Source organism: Chelon labrosus (assembly GCF_963514085.1).
Source record: "Chelon labrosus genome assembly, chromosome: 21".
NCBI classification, from domain to species: Eukaryota; Metazoa; Chordata; class Actinopteri; order Mugiliformes; family Mugilidae; genus Chelon; species Chelon labrosus.
The window spans coordinates 2,708,435-2,730,682 of record NC_140354.1 but is presented as its reverse complement, the minus strand read 5'-3'; the positions used below and the strand labels follow the sequence as shown (position 1 = coordinate 2,730,682).

The following is a 22,248-nucleotide window of genomic DNA, read 5'->3' as shown; positions in this document are numbered from 1 at the left end:
AGCTGTGGAGGCAGGCCTACCAAACTGTCTCTAGGGAATATTGTGGGGAGTAAAAAAAGGGGGGAAAAGACAAGTAGAGAGGGACTGAGACGGATGGAGTTTCCCTTATGTGGACATTCTGCTTTGGGCTCCTTTGTAAAACAGCAAAACATACTTAATAGGCCCATTAACACCCCCCCCCCCCCATACATATAGTAAACAGATTCTGGTTTGGTGACTCAGCTATTATCTGACTCATTTAGACATGCACACACATGAAGAAACACCCCAAACAACCCATTTCATGAACAGTCCTTTGAGAGAGGTGAAGTGAGTGAATGAAAGAGAAAGAGAGACAATCTTCGACAAGTGGTGACGCACAAAGAACAAGAGAATAAGTTTCCTGCAGCTGTTTTGGTGAGAGAGGAGGAGAAAGAGGCTTTTGGGGGGAGGGATGAAAAGGAGGGAGGGAAAAAAGAAGCCAACTCATCTGACACAGTGGGCCAAAGAAAGGGGAAGAGCAGGAGCAGCACTGTCCAGGACGAGTGGAAAATCAAAGTTGGAGTGGGAGAGGAGGAGTGTAAAAGGAGGGCAGACAGAGAGGGAAAGAGGCTGAAAAGGACTGGAGTGGAGAAAAAAGTTTCAACTAGCCAAACAAAAGAGGGAAAAGGGAATCAAAGTGGGGCCCCAACACTGAAAGAGGTAAGGAACTTGTTAGCCTGGCATGGCGCCGTTTCACTGAGATCTGATGGGGTGACGGCGCTCCTATTTCTGCTCTGCGTTCGTTTGTTACTATATATTTCCTCTATGCAATGTGTGTGTGTGTTGAGTTATGTGTGACAGATGAAACGGGGACAGAGGGAGGAGTGAGTGTGTGTGCCAGAGTGTGTGCAGGATACGGGGGTGAAAGGGTTTGGTTGGTTGGAAGCTCCAGATGGACTCTCATGACTCAGATGAGCTCCAGGTTTAGCTGGTTGTTTTTTAGGAGTAAAGTTGGAGTTTGAGTTTATGCAAGTTACTGGATTGATGGACGACTTTTGAAAACAAATCAGACACAGCAAGGAGGACACATGGTGGCTATAGATCTGTACATATAGGTGGTAAGTTATGCGTTAAACTGTTGTTGTACTTAAAGGAGACTAAAGTAGTGCAAAAAAAAAAAATATGTGACCATTTTTGCCAGTTTTGTAGCCCATTTAAAACCAACAACTAAGGATCAGGAGACATCAGAGAGGACACAACTGGGAGGTTTACAGTTTTCAGGCTTAGGTTGTTAATAAATCTTGGCCAATCCCACCCTGTAAGAGTATGTAGGAACTGATTAGTTCAAAAGCAATTTTGAAAGGCCCATGTGGCTAACAAACTGATTTCAACATACTTTCTCTTATGTGCAGGCCAAAGCCTAATGCCTCTAAAGATATGTGAGAGGCGCACAAGCAGATCACAGATGAGATTAAAATTTTACTTTTCTGTGTGCCTGCGGAAGATAAATTGTGCACACCTTTTGCAGTGGATTAACACAGCACTAAAGCTCACCAGAAGTCAATAGTTTACAGTAAATCCTGCGCATTATTTGATATCAACAAGGAGAGCAGAGCTCCCCCACCCCCACATTCTTCTGAAAACTTGGACTCAGTGATACCCCGAGGAAAACCAGTCAGCGTGGGGACAGGAAGTCAAGGTTAAGGGTTAAAAGGGACGTGATCCATTATTTTTGTGACCTCCTGCAGATCGTGTGTAATCTACAAGACCTCAGCGGAAAGAATCGGAGCTGAGGAAGATTCACGCAGGGGGGAGAAGCATCACGTTATTCCCTCAGTGGAGCATGTGATGCCCCGTGAACAGCAGGATGTAGACGAAAATCATTGCATCTAATTGTGCGCCCAACGCTGGCTGCAGGGAGAAAAAATAGGCAAGACATAAAGGCTCTGTCTGGGTGGAGGTTAGTTTTGGGTGCAGCAAGGGTTTGAACCACCAGAAGGCAAATGGCTGTATGCTTTAATACTTCACTGGAAGAGTTTCGTTTTTATTGAAATGGAAACACATGAGCATAAACTCAGTTCACAAGGCCTATGTGTTGATCACTTCATTTTAAGTGAGACAGAACTCATTAAATATGTCTGTCATCTCTTGTCATGTGACCGTGCGTCTGTTGTTGGAATTAAGAGCGTACAAACATAGAGAGCAGTGTTTGTTTCTCCACAAAAAAAAAACAGCAGACAGGGCTACCAGCATGGGAAGCAAGTCAGTGTGGATGATAGGATGCACTGACCCTTAGCCCCTGTTTATTTTAGGATGGCTCATGTTTCAAAGCTGGGAACGCTGGGAGAGGACGCTCCATGCTTTCTGCTGTTGACAGAGCCTGCCTCCATTTACTGTACGCCTGCTGGGTCAAATTTGATGTACACATCAACTTCCAAAAGGGCCTCCCCCTGGGGTGACTTCTGTTGTAGCCAAGGGGTCAAATGTGAAGTGGTTGAGCTAAAGTAATTTCAGGCAATAAAATGTATGATTTGATTACAAAATATTTCCATAAACTGAGTGGTGAGCAGACAAGGAAAGAGAAAGGGCAAGTGATGAGAAATGATTAGCTAAATGCAAAGGACCGTCTACTCAAAAGTTGCAATAGTAGCCTAAATATGATCAATTACATAATCATGGCCAAGAACAGCATATAAATGGTTGAAGAGATTATTTAAATAAAATGTAAAATGTAAACGCCAAAGCTGCAATAGGTAGGTCAAAGCAGTACGAATATCAGATTAGACATTTATAGCCCAAAGTCATGGATAAATACTTTAAGAGATTGCTTAAATAACAGATAGAAGCTGAAATAGTTGGCTAAGCATAGCACGCATGCATACACAACCAATCCAGTGTACACACTCACAGTTCAAATGTATGAAAAGTATAGACTGTCCCCTTTTATATCCAGTTTTTCTGTTAATTAGACACAGATTCAAATGTAACTCATCATAGCATTGAAAGGATGTGAAGGGGCTACGGGAGTTCAGGACTTCATTTTAAGACGGTGCAGAGTATAGGTGAGGAGATCACATTTCAAAATGTAGGATTAATTCTTTCACTGGGAGAATTACTGTTCATTTGAGGCATTTTAAACTCCTAAATACTGACACTGTAGCTACAAAGCTGCAACATCTACATAAAGGTCAGTGTGCAGATTTAAAAGCAGTGTGACACCATAATCTAAACTAACCATGTTTTATATTATAATATTCTTTACTTTCTCAGAGAACAGGATGTCGACGCTGCCATCAGATAACAACCCCGAAGATGCCAACAATCGCAGCTTCTGGATGGTATGTATTGCGTACGTATGTGTGTGTGTGCATGTGTGCGTGAGGCTCGGGCTTTGCCTGTTTGCCTGCGTGTCTTATGATGGGATGAGATAGCTTTTCCCTCTGTATCTCTGAATGACCTTCCAGTCAAAACAGTTTTGTCGCTCTGGCTACGTGTCTTTGTAAACAAGGCTGAGCTGCTCACAGACGAGGTTTTTATTACAGCTTTTTGGCTCATTAGGTATTTGACTGTCTGTGTTTGCTCGACAGAGTAGATGGTGAAGCTCAGAGGTCACGTCTCTGGGGATCTCTGCAAGATGGTTGTTATGTTACAGTTCTGCATGAAGGCTTTATTCAAGCAGGACAAGAGAAAATGACAGCATTATGTAATGGTTCACTAAATGAGTGACTTAAAACAATAGCTTGACTTGTTTTGGGTGGCAGGGGTGGTGGGTGAGGGAGGTAATACTCTTATTTGTTTTCTTGATACGCTAGCCTGGCTAACAGAGCAGTGTTGGAGCCAGGCTAGCTGTGTCCTAACCATTTCTAGTTTTCTTCAAAATGACTGAAGCTTGAGTAAAACACGTGGGACATCTCACTCACTGGATAATATCACAGCTGCAGATCCAGCTCACCGCCAATGACTGACCCTTGATCTCCATTCAATTCCACGCCATACCAAACATCATGCATTCGGAGTTTTCCCTTTTGTGAAAACATAATGCCATCTGTTTGCAACACACAGCGCTGTTTTCCCACAATGTCTTAAAGCTGTAAACACATCCAACAGTCAGAGTGCCTGGCTATATAATTTGAGTATGCTACCAGTTTAATATTGGCTTTGTTTCCTGTTGGCCTCGATGTGCTGCCCCACTTTCATCTCTCCCCTCCTGTAATTTTGGAAGCCTCCTGTTGTGTTGGATGTGTTTCCAGACCACTTCCTGTCTGTGTCATCCTGCTGCCATGCTCAGGGGCTGTCATTACACTGTAAACTGCAGCTCTTCTGTTTTGAATTTGCACAGTCACCACAACTTTAATAGGCTGCCAGTTGTGGTGTGTTCTGCAGAGTTGTGACACTGAGACACTTCAGAAACAGTCCTGGCCTTCATATTATTCTATTACTATTTCCTTTAGTCACGGACTATACACTATCTGTTATTAAAGACTTTACCTATTACATAGGGACATTCTACACAACACAAGTAACATCAACATAACATAAATCCTGGTGTATATCCAGCAGTACATCCACTAATATTAGAAGGAAAACTGATCATCGTCTGACTCATCTTGTTTGTTCAAAAGAATCAGCTCTCTGTTCGAGGTTCCCAGAACTGTTTTATTACACTGACATCTTATGATGTGAGCATGGTAAGATCAGTTTGTGAAATTTGACTGTTTTTTTTTTTTACCAAAAAATAGGTCGGAAGCCATTTTCTTTAATACTGCGTTTTGCAACTTGGACCCATTCTCTGGTAGTGGATTTGCATCTGCCTCAGAGATTGGCCAACTGGGTCTTTGCAGTGTTGCCACTGGCCTCAAGCTGGATTCCTCAGCTGTTTCTGTTTAATTCACAGACGACTGAGGAGAGTCAATGCAAACCGCAACAGAGGCAGAATGAAAGAAAGGAAGAAGGAGAGAGGGCGAAACAAGGGGGCACTGATTTAAAGAACCCTGACTGATTCTGATAAGGCATAAAAAAATTCAATGTTTCATTAAAAGCACAGGGAGAGCTATGATTGATTTTTTGAAGGCTGTTAGCATGACAATAAATCACCTTTATTGTCATGTTTTTATACACGCTGTGCTCTAACATCTAACAACTTGAAATTATATGGTGGCTTTTTGAAGCCTATGAAAAGAAAGATATTTATTTATACATTATTCATAAAGTATTCATTTAAAATTAAGCAAAAACACAAGGAGCTAAAATTTGAAAATGCAAAGAAGTGTGAGTTATATGAATTGAGGAAGGTTAACAAACTCACATCAGTCTATTTATAATTAACTGTACTTGATTTTCCTGTCCTGATGCTGCATCCCTGATCTGGATATTTGTTTTACTTTTTCTGCTAGCGCTACCTAACATGCTTCGACATGTAAAGACTGAATGACCTTTCGGATGTGCCTCCATTTAATTAACCACTAATTAAGAGCCCCATTAGAGTCCAAGAGCTTGTCAATTAGCCTTAAATAATAAGATTTAAGTTTCCTAACAAACAGTGTTAGAGGCACAGTTCTGCTCCCGTTTGAGAGTCACTCTGGAGAATGTATCATCTTTCTGAGGATTTGCCAAAGAGAATAGAAAATAAAAGGGAAAGCGTTGTGGCTTATAATATCAAAAGGCAAAAGGCAGAAATCAAGAAAAGCTCTGCACTGTCTCAAGCGTTTAATACAAATAAAAAGCATGCATTGGTTGTATGTCAGAAGCCCAACATGCACTCTGATATTAGCCTGAGTGACACAGCTCTTTATTTACAGCTTGTCATGTCCATGAGCAAGTATGCACAACTGGAGCTCCATTAGAGATGTCATTACTTTCATCAGTGTTTGACTATAAAGTAAAAATGTCAGCTTTGAGAATGTCCTGATCATTTATGTCTACTGAGTATATTAGTAGTATTTACATTGAGCTGTTGCCTCAGATGATTTAACACAACATACTGCATATGGCCTCCAGAAGCTTTCAGCTCACTGGCTAAATGTGTCACTGACTAACAGATAGACTCTGACAGAAAGTGAAGTAGAGAGTAGGAGTGAGTGCTGAGCAGGAGCTGGCGGCAGCTGCCAGGAAAATTGCAGAGATTTCCAGATTCCACATCCACAAACAGCACACTTGCTTCAGATATGGTATTACACTCAGGGCCTTGCCTCTGCTGCCCTCTTGTCCTCAATCTCTGTCTGGCTTTTTATGGCCAGCCCTTTTCCTCATGTCCACAGACCACACCTTACTGCTGCTGGCACAGTTTACCGCAGGAAACTAAATGCCTGTAAAGTGTCACTTGTGACATGTGGGGCTAGACATCTGCAGCGATATGACAGCTGTGAAAAGACGAGGGTGAATATCAACTGTGAAACCAAGAGGTAGCAGTTCTCACGCCAGGAGTAGAAATAGTGGAAGGCGTAGTCGCACATATCCATTTTCTGCATGAGGACACTCCAATATGACAAAAACTGTAATGACTGCATACTATTTAGCAGTTTATTAGAGCTCATTGTATTGTGCATCGCTCACTGAGGTGCATAACTATAGCTGAGCAGTTTGATATTTTGACAAATACATTTTTATACTCTTTCTCACAAAATTTGATAGAAAGACCAATCCCACTCTCACATACTGTATGTGTAGTTAACATGCAGTTTGAGAGAGCTAGACTACTGGTTAGCTCATTTTACCATAGCCCATAGACTGTTGCCAGGCAACCTCCAGGAAGTTACACATACCCATAAAACATACTTTGATCTGTATAGATCCAAATAAGACAGACTGTAAGTGCTGATAAGTGTCTCTGATCTCTGGTAGACAGATTTTGTTACCTTTAAACAGAGTCATTCTAAGTGTTTGCAGATGCTGCCGGCAGTTTGATATTTAGTCAACAAATAAGAGAGAAGTTTCGATCTCTCTCGGATTGCCCGAGTATAATAATAAAATATCAGATTTGAGTAGAATCTTAGTAGGTGCAGTAATTGAGTTGTAAAGAAGCTGTAGTTTGGCCATAGCTCAGCAGTAGAGTGGGTTTGTAGATCAATTTCTGTCCAAATGTTGAAGGGTCCTTGAACCCCAAATTGCTCCAAATGATCCGGACAAAAACTCAAAATAAAAATAACACAGTATTTTAAAAATACCTTTCATGCAAAGAGTGAATCTAATTTACAAAAACAGTAGATATCCTCAAATTGCAATGCACAGTAAATACCATAGTAAGTGGTGCTGGAAGAAGGCAAGGATAAACCATATGTTTCTAAGTGCTGTTTAAAAGTCTCAAAAGAACTGCCCAACTCTTTTGTCCTAGCTGGGATATTCCACAGTTGGGAGCTAAGAATGAAAGCTGCATCTCCAACTGGAACATAAGGCAGCAGAGTGTCTGTGATTTAAGCGGATTTAAGCTTTTGAGAGTTTTGTATACAAGTAGAAATAATTTAATCAATCCTGATAGATACAGAGAGCCAGTGCAATGCTGCCAAGACTGAGTAATGTGTTCCCTCTTTGTTTTTGTAGGCAGTCTAGCAGCAGAATTCAGGATAAGTTGGAACCTCTCAATGGACATTTCAGGAAGTCCAGAAAAAAAGTGCATTACAATAGCCTAGTCTACTCGTAATGAAAGCATGAATCCATCTTTCAGCATTTGGCTGAGTCAAGAACGGCCATATGTTAGCAATGTTTTGGAGATGGGTGAATGCCAACGTTGTCATTTCTTTTACATATAGCATGAAGCTTTGGTTGGAGTCTAAAATAACATCCAGATTTATTTGGTTTGATCCAAGAGTTTTAATTACTTTTGGTTTTTGGCCTGACAAATAGAATTAATGTGTTATCCTCACCATACAGTCAAGCTATGTCACTGGTTAGTGACACATTTTGAGTTTATTCACTAAACAAATAAAATTACATGCTCTTTCTCTTCTCTTGCTAAATATTCTTCGAAGACTACTTAGAGTTAGAAACTCAGTCATAGAGCTATTCATGTTATTGATGTGGTTATAACAGTTTACTAATGTTGTTAAAACTACCAAGTGCAAACTGTAGTAAACAGCAGAGTAGATGAGCTTGTAGTAGTTTTAAATAGCCAAGAATACAAAATCAAAGTTACATTTATACTAACAATACTAGCACAAATCACTATGACAAATAACAGATTACTTGTAGCAGTAGTAAAAACTTTAGACTGAAGAGTCATGTTGGCATGAACTGTTTGAGAGTTCTTTCTCTAAATTAATTTATCTTATTCAGTTTACTTGCTGTTACCATTGCCAGGAATAAACAATGAACAGATGAACTCTTCTGCATTGAAATGATCCAACTAAACAGACCCAAGGACTGGATTAAATACTAGAAAAAAAATGTCTTTTTCCACTTTTTAAATTTTGAGCCAAGTTTAAAAACACTGGGGGGGGGGGTCAGGGTTTAAAGAATCAAGACCATTTAACCTTCCCACTGTGTTTACAGTGACAACAGTAGATCTTCCTTTCTCTTTGTGTCCTGGCAGCCTGGGAACTATCAACGCACTGTGAGGCGAACAGAAGACGCTTTCCAGGCCTGTAATGACATAGTGGCATGTTTCCAAGAGAGAGCTCGCGTGGAGAGGCAGTACGCCCAACAGCTCAGTGAGTGGAGCAACAAGTGGAAGCCTGTAGTGGACTCCAGTAAGTACAAGCTGCAACAACACTGACCAACGTATAACCAATAATCTATACTTTTTTGTCTGTACATAAATCCTTGACAATAAATTAAAATGCAAAGACACTTTTATGACTGTCTCATCCTCATCCTACTCTCTCAGGTCCTCTGTATGGATCTCTCATGAAGGCTTGGCAGTGTTTCTTGTCCTCCGCTGACCGGCTCGCCTCTTTACATGCCTCCATCTGTCGCTCCCTGGTATCAGAGGATGGAGACCGGGTCAGGACCTGGCAGAAGGACACCTTTCACAAGAAGTTATTTGGAGGCTTCAAGGAGTCCCAGGACATCGAGACAGGGTTTGCACGTGCTCAGAAGCCGTGGGCCAAACGACTTAAAAAGGTCTGAGTTTTCACATTGTCATAAGGCCAGTTTCAAGATTTTGGTTTATTTGTTAGTATATTGCTATTTGATGGTTGTGCATTAAAGCTAGGTTAGTACCATAAACAAAATGTGTGTGATCATTACTGAAGCAGCCATATGAGTATGGTTTGTTCTTGCTCTTTATAAAACAGATATAGTGCACATACTGTAGCATAATATGTATGTTTTTTTTTCTTTGATTCAATGCTCAGCTGCTGCTACTTATCACTACATTTTAACTATGTTCAGACAGTATGTTTATATTCTTTTTTATGCTCTACTTTTAACATGGTATGTTTTCTTCTGACCTATTTTATTTTTTATTTGTCAGACGTATTAGTCTCCTGTTACACTGAATTGTGAGGTTCTGTGCCCTCAGAATATGCAGTTTGTTCAGTTTAATGAAGATAAATCTGCATGCCATTCAAAATAGGGTCGTTAAACCCCAGCTCTTCCATATTTAGGCTGTTCTCTGATAATGTACTTCCACACATCCACTCAGATTATGTTGAGCTATGGTCTAGACACAGCATTTTCGGTGTTTCTTTTTAGGAGCCTTTCTCTGACACATTTTCAGCTCTCATTTCCCCATACAGCACAGGATGTTGGTGACCTGGACAGAGGCCTTTAAGCCAGAAACCCAGTTCTCAAGAGTTTTTCTTATGTGTTCAGTTAAGCAATGAGCCGTTTGAATCTTTGCTTTACTGTGATTTGAGAGCAGCTATATGGACATCCATCAAGAGCTCAACATATTTGCACTAAAAACCTACACAAGCCCCTCAGCGAATCAATATTTCATACATTCTAGAAGTGACAGCAATGTCACAAATGGGCTCATTAAATAAATGGCCTCAGTCCCAGGCCTATATTTAGGAAACAGGGACATAATGTTTCGCTGTAGGAATGAGTTCATTTTGGGAATGACTAAGATGCTTTCAAAGTCAGGTACATTTCAGACAAAGTACTTTGGACTGTATAGCTGTTAGTGTTGTTGCAGAAAGACTGCATTTCTAGAAATTTCTCCTCCTAGGTTCATGGGCTAGATAGTAAAGGAATGTTTTGATTTGTCCACAGCTGGATAAAGCCAGAAGAGCATACCATAAAGTGAGCCGTAAGGAGCAGGCAGTCAGGGAGCGAGAAGCACATGCTCAGGGAAATCCGGATGTTGCCATCGACAAACAGAAGAAGATCCAAGAGGAGAGAGAGGTGGCGCAACAGGAGGCTGAAAAGGTGTGAAACATGTGTTACCGCTTCTCTGTTTTCACTGGGTTTTTATTTCAGTGCTCATCTACTACATCAGTTAATCTGCTGACTTGAAGTTTTGGCTTTTTACTTGAGTTAATCTCTGGACTGAACGTGGTTAGATAATGATACTTTTTTTTGTTTGTGAAATAGTATGGTTCACAGTAAAACTCTCCTGTTTCCAGTGGAAGCTGGAAGATGCTTTTTGTGGATCATTAAATGCTTTTTTAATTCAAGGTAATGTTTCAAGTTTTTGTGTTTCGACAAAATGTTCACAGGTCCGTGCCCGCTATGAGAAAGTCCTGGAGGAGGTGAACCGCTATGCCCCCCGCTACATGGAGGAGATGGAGTCTATCTTTGACCAATCACAGGATGAGGAGCGTAAGAGGATTGTATTTCTCAAACAGGCCTTCCTCTCCATCCACAAACACCTGGACATTACTAACAATGAGAGGTGCGTGTGTTGGTTGGAAAAAGCAGTCTGGCTGTATCTGCTGACTAGATGAAGGCGGATATATGTGATTATATCGGTAGATTTAGTTTATTTGTGATTTAACCAGCTTGTGCCTGGCTGTGCACTTAGAGATAAGAAAGTTAAAATCAATAATTTGCCTTGATTTAATCCTAATTAAATACTGTTCCACCATATAATAACACATGAGTGTATCTCACTGACTTCCACTCTAATAAAGGAAATAATTGCTAAGATGTCCACTTAATTACTTTACAAAATCTTCAGGAGCCACAGGGGCATACAGGGTTGATGAAAGAAATCAGATGCTTTATTAATCTGCCTAATTTTGGGGTAACACTTGATCTAAAGTGGCCTGGACGACAGTGGAAGAAGATTATTTGCCAATTAGCGATTTGGATAAAATTTTATAAACAGAAGAGGAAAACTGCTGTATCAAGTATCAGTTTATATTACAATGCCATATAAAGCTCAATGAGTCTTATGTTTCAGTGTTAAAAGAAAGATGTTGGAAGAATCATAATTAATGATTAGTGTTTGCCATGTCAGAATAACGTCTTCCAGCCAATGTTTAGGACTCTGAAGAATAAAAGATAGTTGATTCAAATCTAATTTTATTCACCACTTGTCTTTAGTGTGAGAGCCGTCTACAATGAGCTCCACAACACACTGATGGCCATTGATGATCAAGAGGACCTTCGCTGGTGGAAAAACACCTACGGGCCTGGCATGCCAACTGACTGGCCTCACTTTCAGGTAATTCAGACTGATGTGAAGTTGAATTCTGTGCTTCTTCTTTTTTTTTTTTAAATGGTTGTTAAATTCCATTGGTTTTGTTTTCAGGAATGGACACCCGAAAAGAAAACCAAAAAAGGGAAGAAAGAGGTGGAAAAGACAGGAACAATAGAGAAGAGGTAATTAGATTTAGAGGAAACTCTACAAAACCTTTACTCCAAAGCAGTGCTGATGTATCTCTTTATATCTTTCTAAAACATGTTCTCCTCTAGTGTTATGATTGGAGGGGTGCGAGTAAGGGCTCTGTATGATTATGTTGGCCAGGAGACCGATGAGCTGTCCTTTAAAGCAGGTAAGCAACCACGTGTACAACTTCAACTTACTCAACTCTACTACTTGTATGTTGCATTAATTAGAAACAGTATACGGCATTAGAAATGACAAATTGAGCACTGGGAAAATATAACTGTCAGGCTGAGCAAGTAATGGGTTAAAGGCAGTGTAATAAAAGAAATAACCGTCAGGGAACAGATTAGATGATAATTAAAACAATAAAATGTCTCATTCTCCACACAGGTGAGGAGTTTTTGAAGATCGAGGATGAGGATGATCAGGGCTGGTGTCGGGGGATGAAGGATGGTGGGTGGGAGGGCCTTTACCCAGCCAACTATGTGGAAGTAGTGTAGTTACAGAATACAGAATATGAAAGAGCTCATTACATCAGTTTCACAGCCTGAATACATGTCTACACATCAGAAACACAAAACCAGTGTTTTAAAACTCAACACCAAGTAGCTGTTAGCCAAAGAGTACGATCACACAGAGGTTTTTAAAAGCTACCCGAGTCTGTAATCTCTTGAAGGATTTTGACAAATGTTTTAATATATATACAGTATGCATAGACCACTTGTGCTGAAGCCATATAATAAACAATGCTTTAATGTAAAGTAAAATGCTGGACTCGAAAGGTACACCATATAACTAACCATATGGTGCTGAAACTGCAGTATAGAGCTGCTATTTTTTATTTTGAGCACCACAGCGCATTGCTATTAAAATCCTCAGAAAGCCTCACAACATATGAAGTTGACGCTAATACTGTGATTATAATTAATCTGAAGCAGCCATGAACCTGGTGTTACTTTAGTAGATGTAGATATCACCTGTATTCCTCTTCTCTTCTTATCTGTATTCTTCTTTTTTGTGGTTTAAAGGAAAATTATGAAATTATAAAGAATATGAATGTTTGCTGTCTCACTGTCCATTAGATGAAAAGATTGATATCAGTTTTGTCTGTGTGTATTAATAGGAAATTACTAACCTGGAAACACCAGCACACATCCTGGCAACTCAAATGCTGTTAAAATCTGTACCTTGTGTACTCAAAATCAACATACACATCCAATAAAGTACATTCTTAAATACATGCATTGAGTTTATGCTATACTCCTATGTCTCACTGTGCATTACCACTTGTTTAATGTATAAACAGTAAGTCTTGGAGTTCTTAGAAGTACTGAGATGATTGAGGCTCAAGAGCGAGAGGCATGTAGTGAAAATGGAGGAATTATAGGCAAATTGTGGGGTCAAGGTCTTTGTCTGCTAAGGTAGAAAAGTGCCCAAATGTCTTAAATTTTTCATTTTGATGTAACAAGGCTAAGCAAGTTTTTCACTGCTTCCAGTGTTTTAAGTCAAGATCTGTTATCCACTCTGGGTAAAGATGATCTGAATTTTAGGACTAAGATAATCTGAGCATCAAGATGCTTTTAGAATGATGTCTAAACATGTTCAAGATGCAGCGCTGGAGATGAAACTGATATCAGTCTTCTGCTCATTTCTTAACATGTCACACTGTTCCTTTGAGTACTGGGGAACAAATAGTTTTGTGTCTGCCTGAAATGTCCAAACATGTGTTGCAAGATAGGTATCATCTTTACCAAAGTAAGGAAATAGCTTTCAGGAACCGCTTTGCCTTACCCAGGGCTTCCTTCGATATCTCTGTCTTTATTTGTGTTGTAAAAACTATGAATACCTGTCTTTTGCAAATAAAATGTAAAACTTTTACACAAACAAAGTGAGTGCTCTGAATTTGGAAATGACGAAAGTGTGTGTGTTGAGAGAGACAGAAAGAGAGAGTCATTGCATGCGTGTTTGTGAATCACCATGCCATCATCCTCTTGATTCCCTGAGTTCTGCCAGTGGATGTTATTACATGTGCAGAGAGGTCACACGGCTGTCACACACACACACAGTGATTTTAAAGCTATGTGTCCATGTCAAGAGAGCTGTGTCTAGGTCAAATGCTGCTTTTTATCTTGATGAAGCCACCATGGAGTCAGACGGCCATCAGCCAAGCAAACTGCCCAGCAGTGTTTATGTTGAAGCAAGCCAAAGGAGTTCAGTCATGAGTCCTGGTATGTTGTTACACTCTGCACACACGCGCGCACGCGTACACATGCACACACGCACACACACACACACACACACACACACACACACACACACACACACACACACACACACACACACACACACAGTGTTTCCATGAATTTAAGCAGAAGAGGATCCATGAATTTCTTTTTCCATAGCAGTAAAGGAGGTAATGATGTCATCTTGGAAGGAATTTCCTCACCTGATGACAGATTCATTGCTTGTAGCATCTGTAATCACAAAGACAGCATCAGTTGAGCTCTGACACTCTTCCCTCATCTGCTTATAACATTACTGTTATAGTAAACCTTAAAAAAGAGAATAGCTGTCATCTATCTGATCAAGGATTTAGAAAGTCACAGAGAATTAGAGGAGGCTATTTTGGTTAGACCTGCTTATAAAAATAGCAGTTGAACAGTAAAGTCAAGCATTTAAAATTAGACTCAGACCTTCAAACATTGACAGATTGTTTCATCACCCTTTAAGTTGAGGTGATACGTTGGCAGCAAACAAGCAGTACAACTATTTGTAGCACTACACTACCAAAGTGGGAGTCCTTTTAGTTTTTAAACACATATTTTCAACAAACTGTAATATTGGAAGGAATTATTTCATTCGGTCTAACAATGATTTTACTAAGAAAGACTATGCCTAATACAAACAGAGAGAGAGGTTAGATATATATACTGCAAGTGTGGGAAATAGAATTACATCAGGCAGGGTCAGGTTATAATAGCTTCATTTATTTATTTTGACACCTTCATCAAATGAGGTGAGTGTGTCAAAGAAAATGCTTATGACTTCAATGCCTCTCAGCCTATTGTATTTAAAAAAGGTTGGAAGAAAATGAAAAAAGTATTATCATTATGGCCACAGAGAATGACATGGGAGTTCCGCCGAGAGCAAGACGTTCACCAATGAGTAAGCCCCTTATGAAACCTAAAAATGCACATTAGCAAGAGAGGTGGCACATAGGCCAGAGACACTGGTCGGTTGGCAAGAAGGAAAATCATGAGTCACCTTATTTTCAACAAGTTGAAAAATATATTTATGTGGAATGACAAACCCAGTCCATGACCTGAGTGCTTGTTTTCTGCAGTGAAGTGCTCCGCCAGCTCAGTTCAGCAAAGTCTGTATGTTATCTTGGCTTTCATCCACAGAAGCCTCTAAAAGAAAATGGTTATTACCGGTAAATACACTGAGTGATCACTCATCTTCAAAGACGTATTGCTTTGCTTGTGAGAGTTGTACCTCTCATGATGAAACTGAACCTTGCTCATGTATTGAAGAATATAAAAAGAATTCAGGCAACAATGAGAGGAAAAAAAATATGGGAAAGTCATCTGCTCTGACTAGACATTTTATCTGGCAGCTTCCCTGTTGGCCACTTTAGATATCACACAGGAGCTTGTAATTGGTGATCCAGAAATTTGATCTGCATCCAAGAACCGGTGCCTTTTTCTGTCACTTTAGAATAAGAGCTGAAGGGCAGTGAGTTGTTTCTATGCTTCAGCTGTTTTACAATGGAATGACGAAAGGTTAAGAGCAATGCGGAAAGAAATAGACTTTTGAAATTTACATCATGTAACCAATTCCTTTTATATCTGACATTCTCTGAAAGCAACTCATTTTGACTTTCACTTCACCAGCCACGCTTTGGTCACCCCTCACCAAACTCCACTCTGAACTCTGCTCATTTATATTCATTAGATCCACCTCATTTCATACTGTAGGTGCAATGTAAACACACACCCATTAGGAGAAGCTTGTTTGTCAGAACAATAATGAGTGGAAACTGCTCATTTGCATACTAATAGCCTCATGATATTCAATTTGATGCCACTGAGCTCGCAAAATACAAAATGCTTAACAGTTTCAGGAATTGATCTAAATGAGGTCAACTTGTGGATACCCACTCTCAGTGCAGGATGGTTGACCCCTTACACGAAACCTTACACTGACCTTCTGATCGTCCATGAACCCAAACATAATTCTGTTTATGCTGCTTAATAATCACTGGCTGTATGGCAAAGATCAATGGTCGCCACTGATTTCACTTGTGTCTTCTGTTTCCTAATACATGACGTTCTGCTATTTTTCAGCAGAGGGAGCTAAAACATCAGCAGCACAACCTTCAGCAGGCCTGTCTTGAGGAGAAATATGCACGCTGGGGTGGCAGCATAATGGGAAAATGTCTTTATTCCCTCATCTCTCATGTGGTGACAGGCAGAACTTTAGGTTGCCATGGAGAGAGCTGCTGAAACGGGGCCATAATTAACAGAGCCACAGAACTTGGTTCAATGACTCATTACATTTCAAGACGTTAATGAGGAAATCACAGAGCTCCTCGAAGGCAAATGACTCCACATGTGTATAATGTGTACATATGATAAATGTTTGAAGACGCATCGTGAGGTGAATATTGGTGTACACAGTTGCAGATGCTTCTGCGGGGCTAATGATGAGCATGTGATCTGCCCCCTTGCAGTCTAGTCGACAACGGGATGTGTGTGTATATGTGAGGCGGCATGTAAGTGTATGTTTGTGTTGTGGGAATGACTCACCTCCTTGCCAGGGAGACAAAAAGCATATGGACATTTTCTCAGGCTGTCAAACACACACACACACACACACTCCTCAGCTCTTTGCTCCAGATGTATTCCGGCGTCTCTGTTGCCCAAATCCTCTCTCTTTTACTCTTTTTCTTCCCACTTGCTCTCTATAAGCTCAAGTTGCCCTGGGGAGGCACCTGTCACAGCAAAGGGCCAACAGTGGGTCTGCTCGGGGGGTTACAGAGTGGCCAACAACACAGGTAAAGCCGCCCAACCACCTGTAGACCTGCCAAGAGCACTTAAGCTCAGTCTCTTACAATTTGTCTCAAGGATGTCTGGAAAATCCCACCTGACTCTCTTGCTTAACAACAGTGAGGCCACTGGCGGGGGATGCTCCCCCTGGAAATGCAGAGGCAAAGTAGAGGCTAGGAAGCCAAAGGTGCAAGGACTCAAACATGCAGAGCAGTGCACAGCGGGCAGGAGACTTTAGGCCAAGGCCAGGAGTAATATGGTCAGGCCTCCGTCTGCAGGGGCCAGACACATCTGCACCAGGCAACAGGGTCATCCAAGGAGAGACGTAAGACCGCCTTTTTTGGCCTCTGCATGTATACGCATGCTTTTCATTATAAACTGCCCAAAAATAATGAGCAATCAAGAAAATGGTTATTCTCGCATTTCAATTAGCCTAATTAAAGAGAGGGCAGCGGGCTACTCAGAAGAATGGCAATGACTAGCACAGTACAGTGTGTATCCGTAGGTGTCTGTGTGTGTACGAGTGAGAGAGAGCGAGAGACTCTCCAAGGGGTTCAGCTGGAACACTGCATCAGCAGTCAGAATGAGAAATTAACCATTTGCTTTCTTCCTTCCACAGCCTGAAGCAGATACACAATCTGGTCAGCGTATTGGCTGCCAGAGAAGATTCAGAGTCACACAGCGTTTCCATCAGTGTATCATCAATCATTTATATCAGCGATTCTGTGGTCCAAATTGCTCAGTAATTCAGTTTATATGATAATAACCAGAAATGTGCTTTTCTCTTTCTGTCCTCACTGAGACAAATATGGCATCTGTAAATGAGCTTATTTTTTTAATCATATGGAAGCTAAGCAGATGCTGGCAGTGAGGGAGTTAACTGTAGGTTCAGTGTATAATCTGACAGTGAGAGCCAGATGGTCATGTAGAGCACTTACAGTGACATGGACCTACACAGCTCCCTCTGCTGGAACACACTTACACACACTATCACTATGCACACACACAGCTCATTTGCATGCAAACTCATACGTGAAAATCTCTGGTAGATAGCAGCGCCTTTGATTCCTAGGTCATTTCACAATCCATACACCCTCCCCCGACTCTCAGCTCCTTTCCCCTCCCCACTTCCTCGCTCCTCCTCTTTTCATTTCCTTCTGCCTCAGTCTGATGGCCAGAGTTAATTGGCTGCTGTCTAATTGCTGCACATTAGCTTGACTAACCAAACGTGTCAGATGTAGCAAATAAAAACTTTTCTCTTACATAGCTGTGCAAACACAGCACAGTTCTGCTCTGAGATTTTACAACTCCCATTCCAAGTTGTCCTCATCCTTCTTCTGAAAGAATTCTGCGTTTCACTTGCCTTTCTTATTGCTTCATCTTTCCGTTTGTTGCTTACCTTGAAATAGAACACAGATGAGTGACTTCAATGACAAACCACATACATGTTCATAAGGTTACTATCCTTGAAGCTCAACAAACATTGAAACACACACACATACCCATAATGCATGCAATCACCCACCCACATGTGCAGACACACACATCAGAAAGGCCAGCCTCCTCGCCCACACCCTGTTAGCATTTGGCAGGTTCTCTATATTTGGGTAGTGCCCCTCCCATGAGCCCAGCTTTCTCAGCTCCCCTCCCTATTTAATCTATCTTAGAAAAACCTCGGGGGTTTAATTCCTTTCTCAAGGCAAAGTGCTTTGCTGGCATGGCAGCCAAATCCATACCCACGGAGTGCATCAAGCTTTAAAGTGGACATCTCAACAGCGGAGCAGTTTAGTCGGAGTGACATAAAATATAGACCATAGAGTGTCACTGTGGAAGAAGAGAAAAAAAGTTTGAGAAAAAAATTGGTCTAAGGATGCTGCTGTCTCCGGGGATGTGGTGAGAAAAACACTGGAAATAGTGAGGTGAAATACGCTCAAAGGCACACATATACACAGGCAGACACACAAACGCACACACGCACAAACCTACTTGCAAACCTTGTGATATGCCAAGAAAATTATTTACTACTCTAAATAATTAGATTAGTCTCCTGGCTCCGTGGCTCTTGTAGAGCCAAAAGACAGGACGGGATGAGACATTAGAGATATAACACAGGAAAGAAGAGATAAAATGGTAAAAATTATAAATAAACAATGGAGAAACATCAAAAATCAACTCCACTAACCCTAAGCGTATCCTAGAGGGGGTCAGACCCTTTCCCCCACCACACAAATTCACTAACACCATGCAATGACAGCAATCATACAATAACTGAGGCAAAATTATTCACTGAGGCAAAAATGTGCATTATATAGTCAGAGGATTCAAAGCATGACGATAACAGCTTTTTCCAGAGGCTCAGCTAAGATAATCATTAATTAAATTAAGTACAAATGTAAGTATAGTTTAAATGATTTATAAGTAAATGCAACAGAAGCTGATGTGAACAGTTTAATGCAGCTATAATCAATATGTTTCCAATAAAATGACATTGTGTAAAAAAAGTGACGAAGGGAAAGAGGTTTCTGAAACCCACAGAGAATTACCAGCTGAATCCACAGTTCCTCTTGAGCTTTATAGTAAATATCACCTCAGTTTTTTCCTGTCTCATCTCAAGTTTATGGTTTGGGTTCATTCTTATCAAGCTCACGGCAGGCAGCTGTTTTCATAGAGAAAACATTTAAATGTACTGTACATGCTCAGCAGTAAATGCCAGAAATACAGAGTTAGCAACACGTTGGAGCTGCACTGGAGCATTTAGCATCCTAAAAGGTCAGATAATGCCTGCTGGAGTTAATGGAGTCCAAAACCTCTGTTTGACATAAACCAGAACCTCAACAGAACAGAAACTCAACCTATCAACTAGATATGTTGTGTTTGCTGTATCCGCTGCCCCTGAATGACCCAAAAACAAGCAAAATAAACTTGTGGCAAACAGTTAATCATTTGGTAGTGTTTCTGGCCACCTGGCAAATTATGTCTAATCGTCACTCCCTTTTTGCTCTGGTTTTTCTCTCCACCCTCTAGCACAGCTGCAAAATGCTCCTCGTCTGTGTACGTTCGCCGTCTACTCACTATCTTCATTTCTTTGGGCCTGAGATGGTAAGTATTTTCTTGTTGTGTTGTTTTTTTGGACAAAGCACTTGCCTGCTGCTATTAATAATGGCATGATGCTATTGAAACATTAATCCAATCCAAATCCATGTGAACATTTTCATAAGGATGAAGGGAACTGGGAAGTTTATTGATGAATTGCTGTGTGTCATTGCCACAAATGGCCCTCTTCCTTAGACCCACAGATATATTCTACTGTTAATATGCAAAAGAGTATTATAACTTTTAAAGATGATTAAATGGGTAAATTATTTGTTCAAGATGTAACTCCGTTCAGATCCTCTTTGAGGCTGTTCCAACAGTTTTACGAACACACACATTCACTGCTGCCTCACCAAATGTTCCTCTTGTAAAAGTCCAACTTGGACACGAAGTCCAACTTAGACACAAAGCCTGCCACTAGCCTGTCTCCATCAGTCAGAACACACAGTGTACAAAAATCACTTTGTACACAACACACATGGGCATCAGATTTTGATCTGAGAAAGAGCTCACTGCACCAATGCAAGCCATGCTGGGAAGCAGTTGGATACCACCTGTCTCACTTGCATGGACTTTCTTCCGCATTGCAGACCCCTTGACCTCGTGTACTGGCTTGTGTGAGACTCTTCTTAAAGCTGTCGCCACTAGCTTCTACTGCTGAGGTTCACAGAGGGTTTTGAGGCTCTTGACCTTAACACATACTACATATGGGGCCTGTCCAAGCTGCTCTAGGCTAAGGGCAGTGAGGTTGGCATCCCACCCCCCAAAGAGGCCTGCTAAGAGACTGGACTGACCTCGCTGATTTTGCTGGAGGGCTTCTCTGCCAGATGCAGTGAATGTGTTGGATGGTGATACTAACATAAGAAAAAAATACAGTATACTGAATTTTCCTCCACTCAAGGTAACTGATCAACAAAAGAAAGAAATAAGAAAAAAAGACAAACAGACAAATTAGGTAATAGGGCTAAGTGGAATCCTCTGTTGAGGAATTAAAGTAAGAGATGGATGTGACTGATGGGTGAGTGGGAGTCACGACAAAGAAAATGAAGAGCATCAGAAGAAAGATGGAGAGCTAGTGAAAGACAGAACGAGAGAAAAAAGAGAGAGAGAGGTGGGCGACTGGTCTTAAGAATGAGTTGTCATGGTAACAAGTTATCATTATGAGCTTGAGAATGATCAGAGAAGACTTTTGGAAATAAAGTGCAAATACTTACAGAAGATGGGTAATTACATTAGCTTTAAATTGCCAGTACAGGAGAGTATTATGTCAGAGAGGGCAGGGTGCAATGCAAACTAATTCAAAAGTTTGTATTTGCAGATGAGTTTCAAACTTTTGATTTAACAAACAGCATTTTAATTTACACCGGATTAGGCTGAAGAATAGCAAACCAACTCTCAGGAGAAATATTGTTTGTTAAATAATCGAAGGCCGGTTCATAAATTAAGTGGGCTGTTTGTGTGAATCTTATGACTGTAACTGCAATCAGATATAATTATATTAGCAAACATATTATGTCTTCCACAGAGTCACCATTTGCTTGCGTCTGCAGCGCATCCCTCTCTGAACCTTCCTTTTCAAGGTCAGCTGCATTCTCTTGAACTCCCAAATACACTGACCTTGCATGTTACATTCGCACGCACCTAAATTCAGACCACATTTATTTCACGAACAATATAGACAGATGCATAAACTTGAGCCTGAGTCATGTGGCTATTTAAATACACTGGCCAAATACGATGCATGTTGTTTGTTGCCCTGCGGGAGCAAATGCTAATTTATTCTCATTTATTCATATCCAGAACAATGTCCCCTAAAAGTCAATCATTATCACTATCATCATTATTTTCATTTTCATTTCCTGTTTTGTTTAATTTACTGTCATACAGCAATTGCTCTAGAAATATAATATTGATATAATAATAACAAGAAGAACTGTATACTGTATAAATTTAATTGTTAGAAAACATGGTTGCTGACAGATTCAAAATAATAGTGAAAGGTGAAGGATTTAATGATGACTGAAACATGAAATTAATTTGTGTATTCCTCGTACCTTCAGATCGAACTATGGACTTTTGGTCCTGCTTTTAAGCATCCTGGTCATAGCAAACTGCTACCCTTAATGGAACTGGTCCATCACCTGTGCTTTCTCCACTGCAACAAGTTAAAATGTCTACCATGAAAGCAGGATTTGGATCAATAGCTCTTCCCCTTCCTTCTATCCAGTTTAAATTGCAAATAAGAGGACGTACTGAGGGGACAATGATGCTACTGATTCTTAAAACAAACACAGAAATGTAGCCGATTTGGCAGGTTGGTTTTAACCTTTATGACCAATGGACTGCTTGACTTTCTTTTCTCGCTTTTAAGTGCATGTGTGTACTTAAAAGCACACTGTTATTATAATGGTCAGAGTTTTAGAAATATAATAAAGG

The 22,248-nt window shown here is 40.6% G+C and overlaps 1 protein-coding gene across 2 annotated transcripts; it reads left to right on the top strand.

The window, feature by feature from the left end:
* Window positions 1-480: 480 nt before the first annotated feature.
* On the top strand, window positions 481-13,629 carry LOC311506033 (protein kinase C and casein kinase substrate in neurons protein 3). 2 transcript variants are annotated; one of them, XM_084569897.1, is made up of 10 exons: window positions 481-681; window positions 3,232-3,299; window positions 8,486-8,642; window positions 8,780-9,015; window positions 10,111-10,266; window positions 10,557-10,732; window positions 11,386-11,506; window positions 11,594-11,664; window positions 11,758-11,837; window positions 12,062-13,629. In XM_084569897.1, exons 2-10 carry the CDS (start codon window positions 3,240-3,242, stop codon window positions 12,169-12,171), a joined length of 1,167 nt encoding a protein of 388 aa, XP_084426023.1. In that variant the 5' UTR covers window positions 481-681; window positions 3,232-3,239; the 3' UTR covers window positions 12,172-13,629. The 2 variants fall into 2 exon arrangements, with proteins under 2 accessions (XP_084426023.1, XP_084426024.1); XM_084569898.1 differs by lacking the exon at window positions 481-681 and adding an exon at window positions 718-1,079.
* The last annotated feature ends 8,619 nt before the right edge of the window (window positions 13,630-22,248 follow it).

Coding starts and splice junctions, on each gene's coding strand:
- LOC311506033 (XM_084569897.1), top strand. CDS start 3,240: ATGTCGACGCTGCCATCAGATAACAACCCCGAAGATGCCAACAATCGC. Junction 9,016..10,110: donor GGGCCAAACGACTTAAAAAG/GTCTGAGTTTTC, acceptor ATTTGTCCACAG/CTGGATAAAGCCAGAAGAGC. Junction 11,507..11,593: donor CTGACTGGCCTCACTTTCAG/GTAATTCAGACT, acceptor TTTTGTTTTCAG/GAATGGACACCCGAAAAGAA.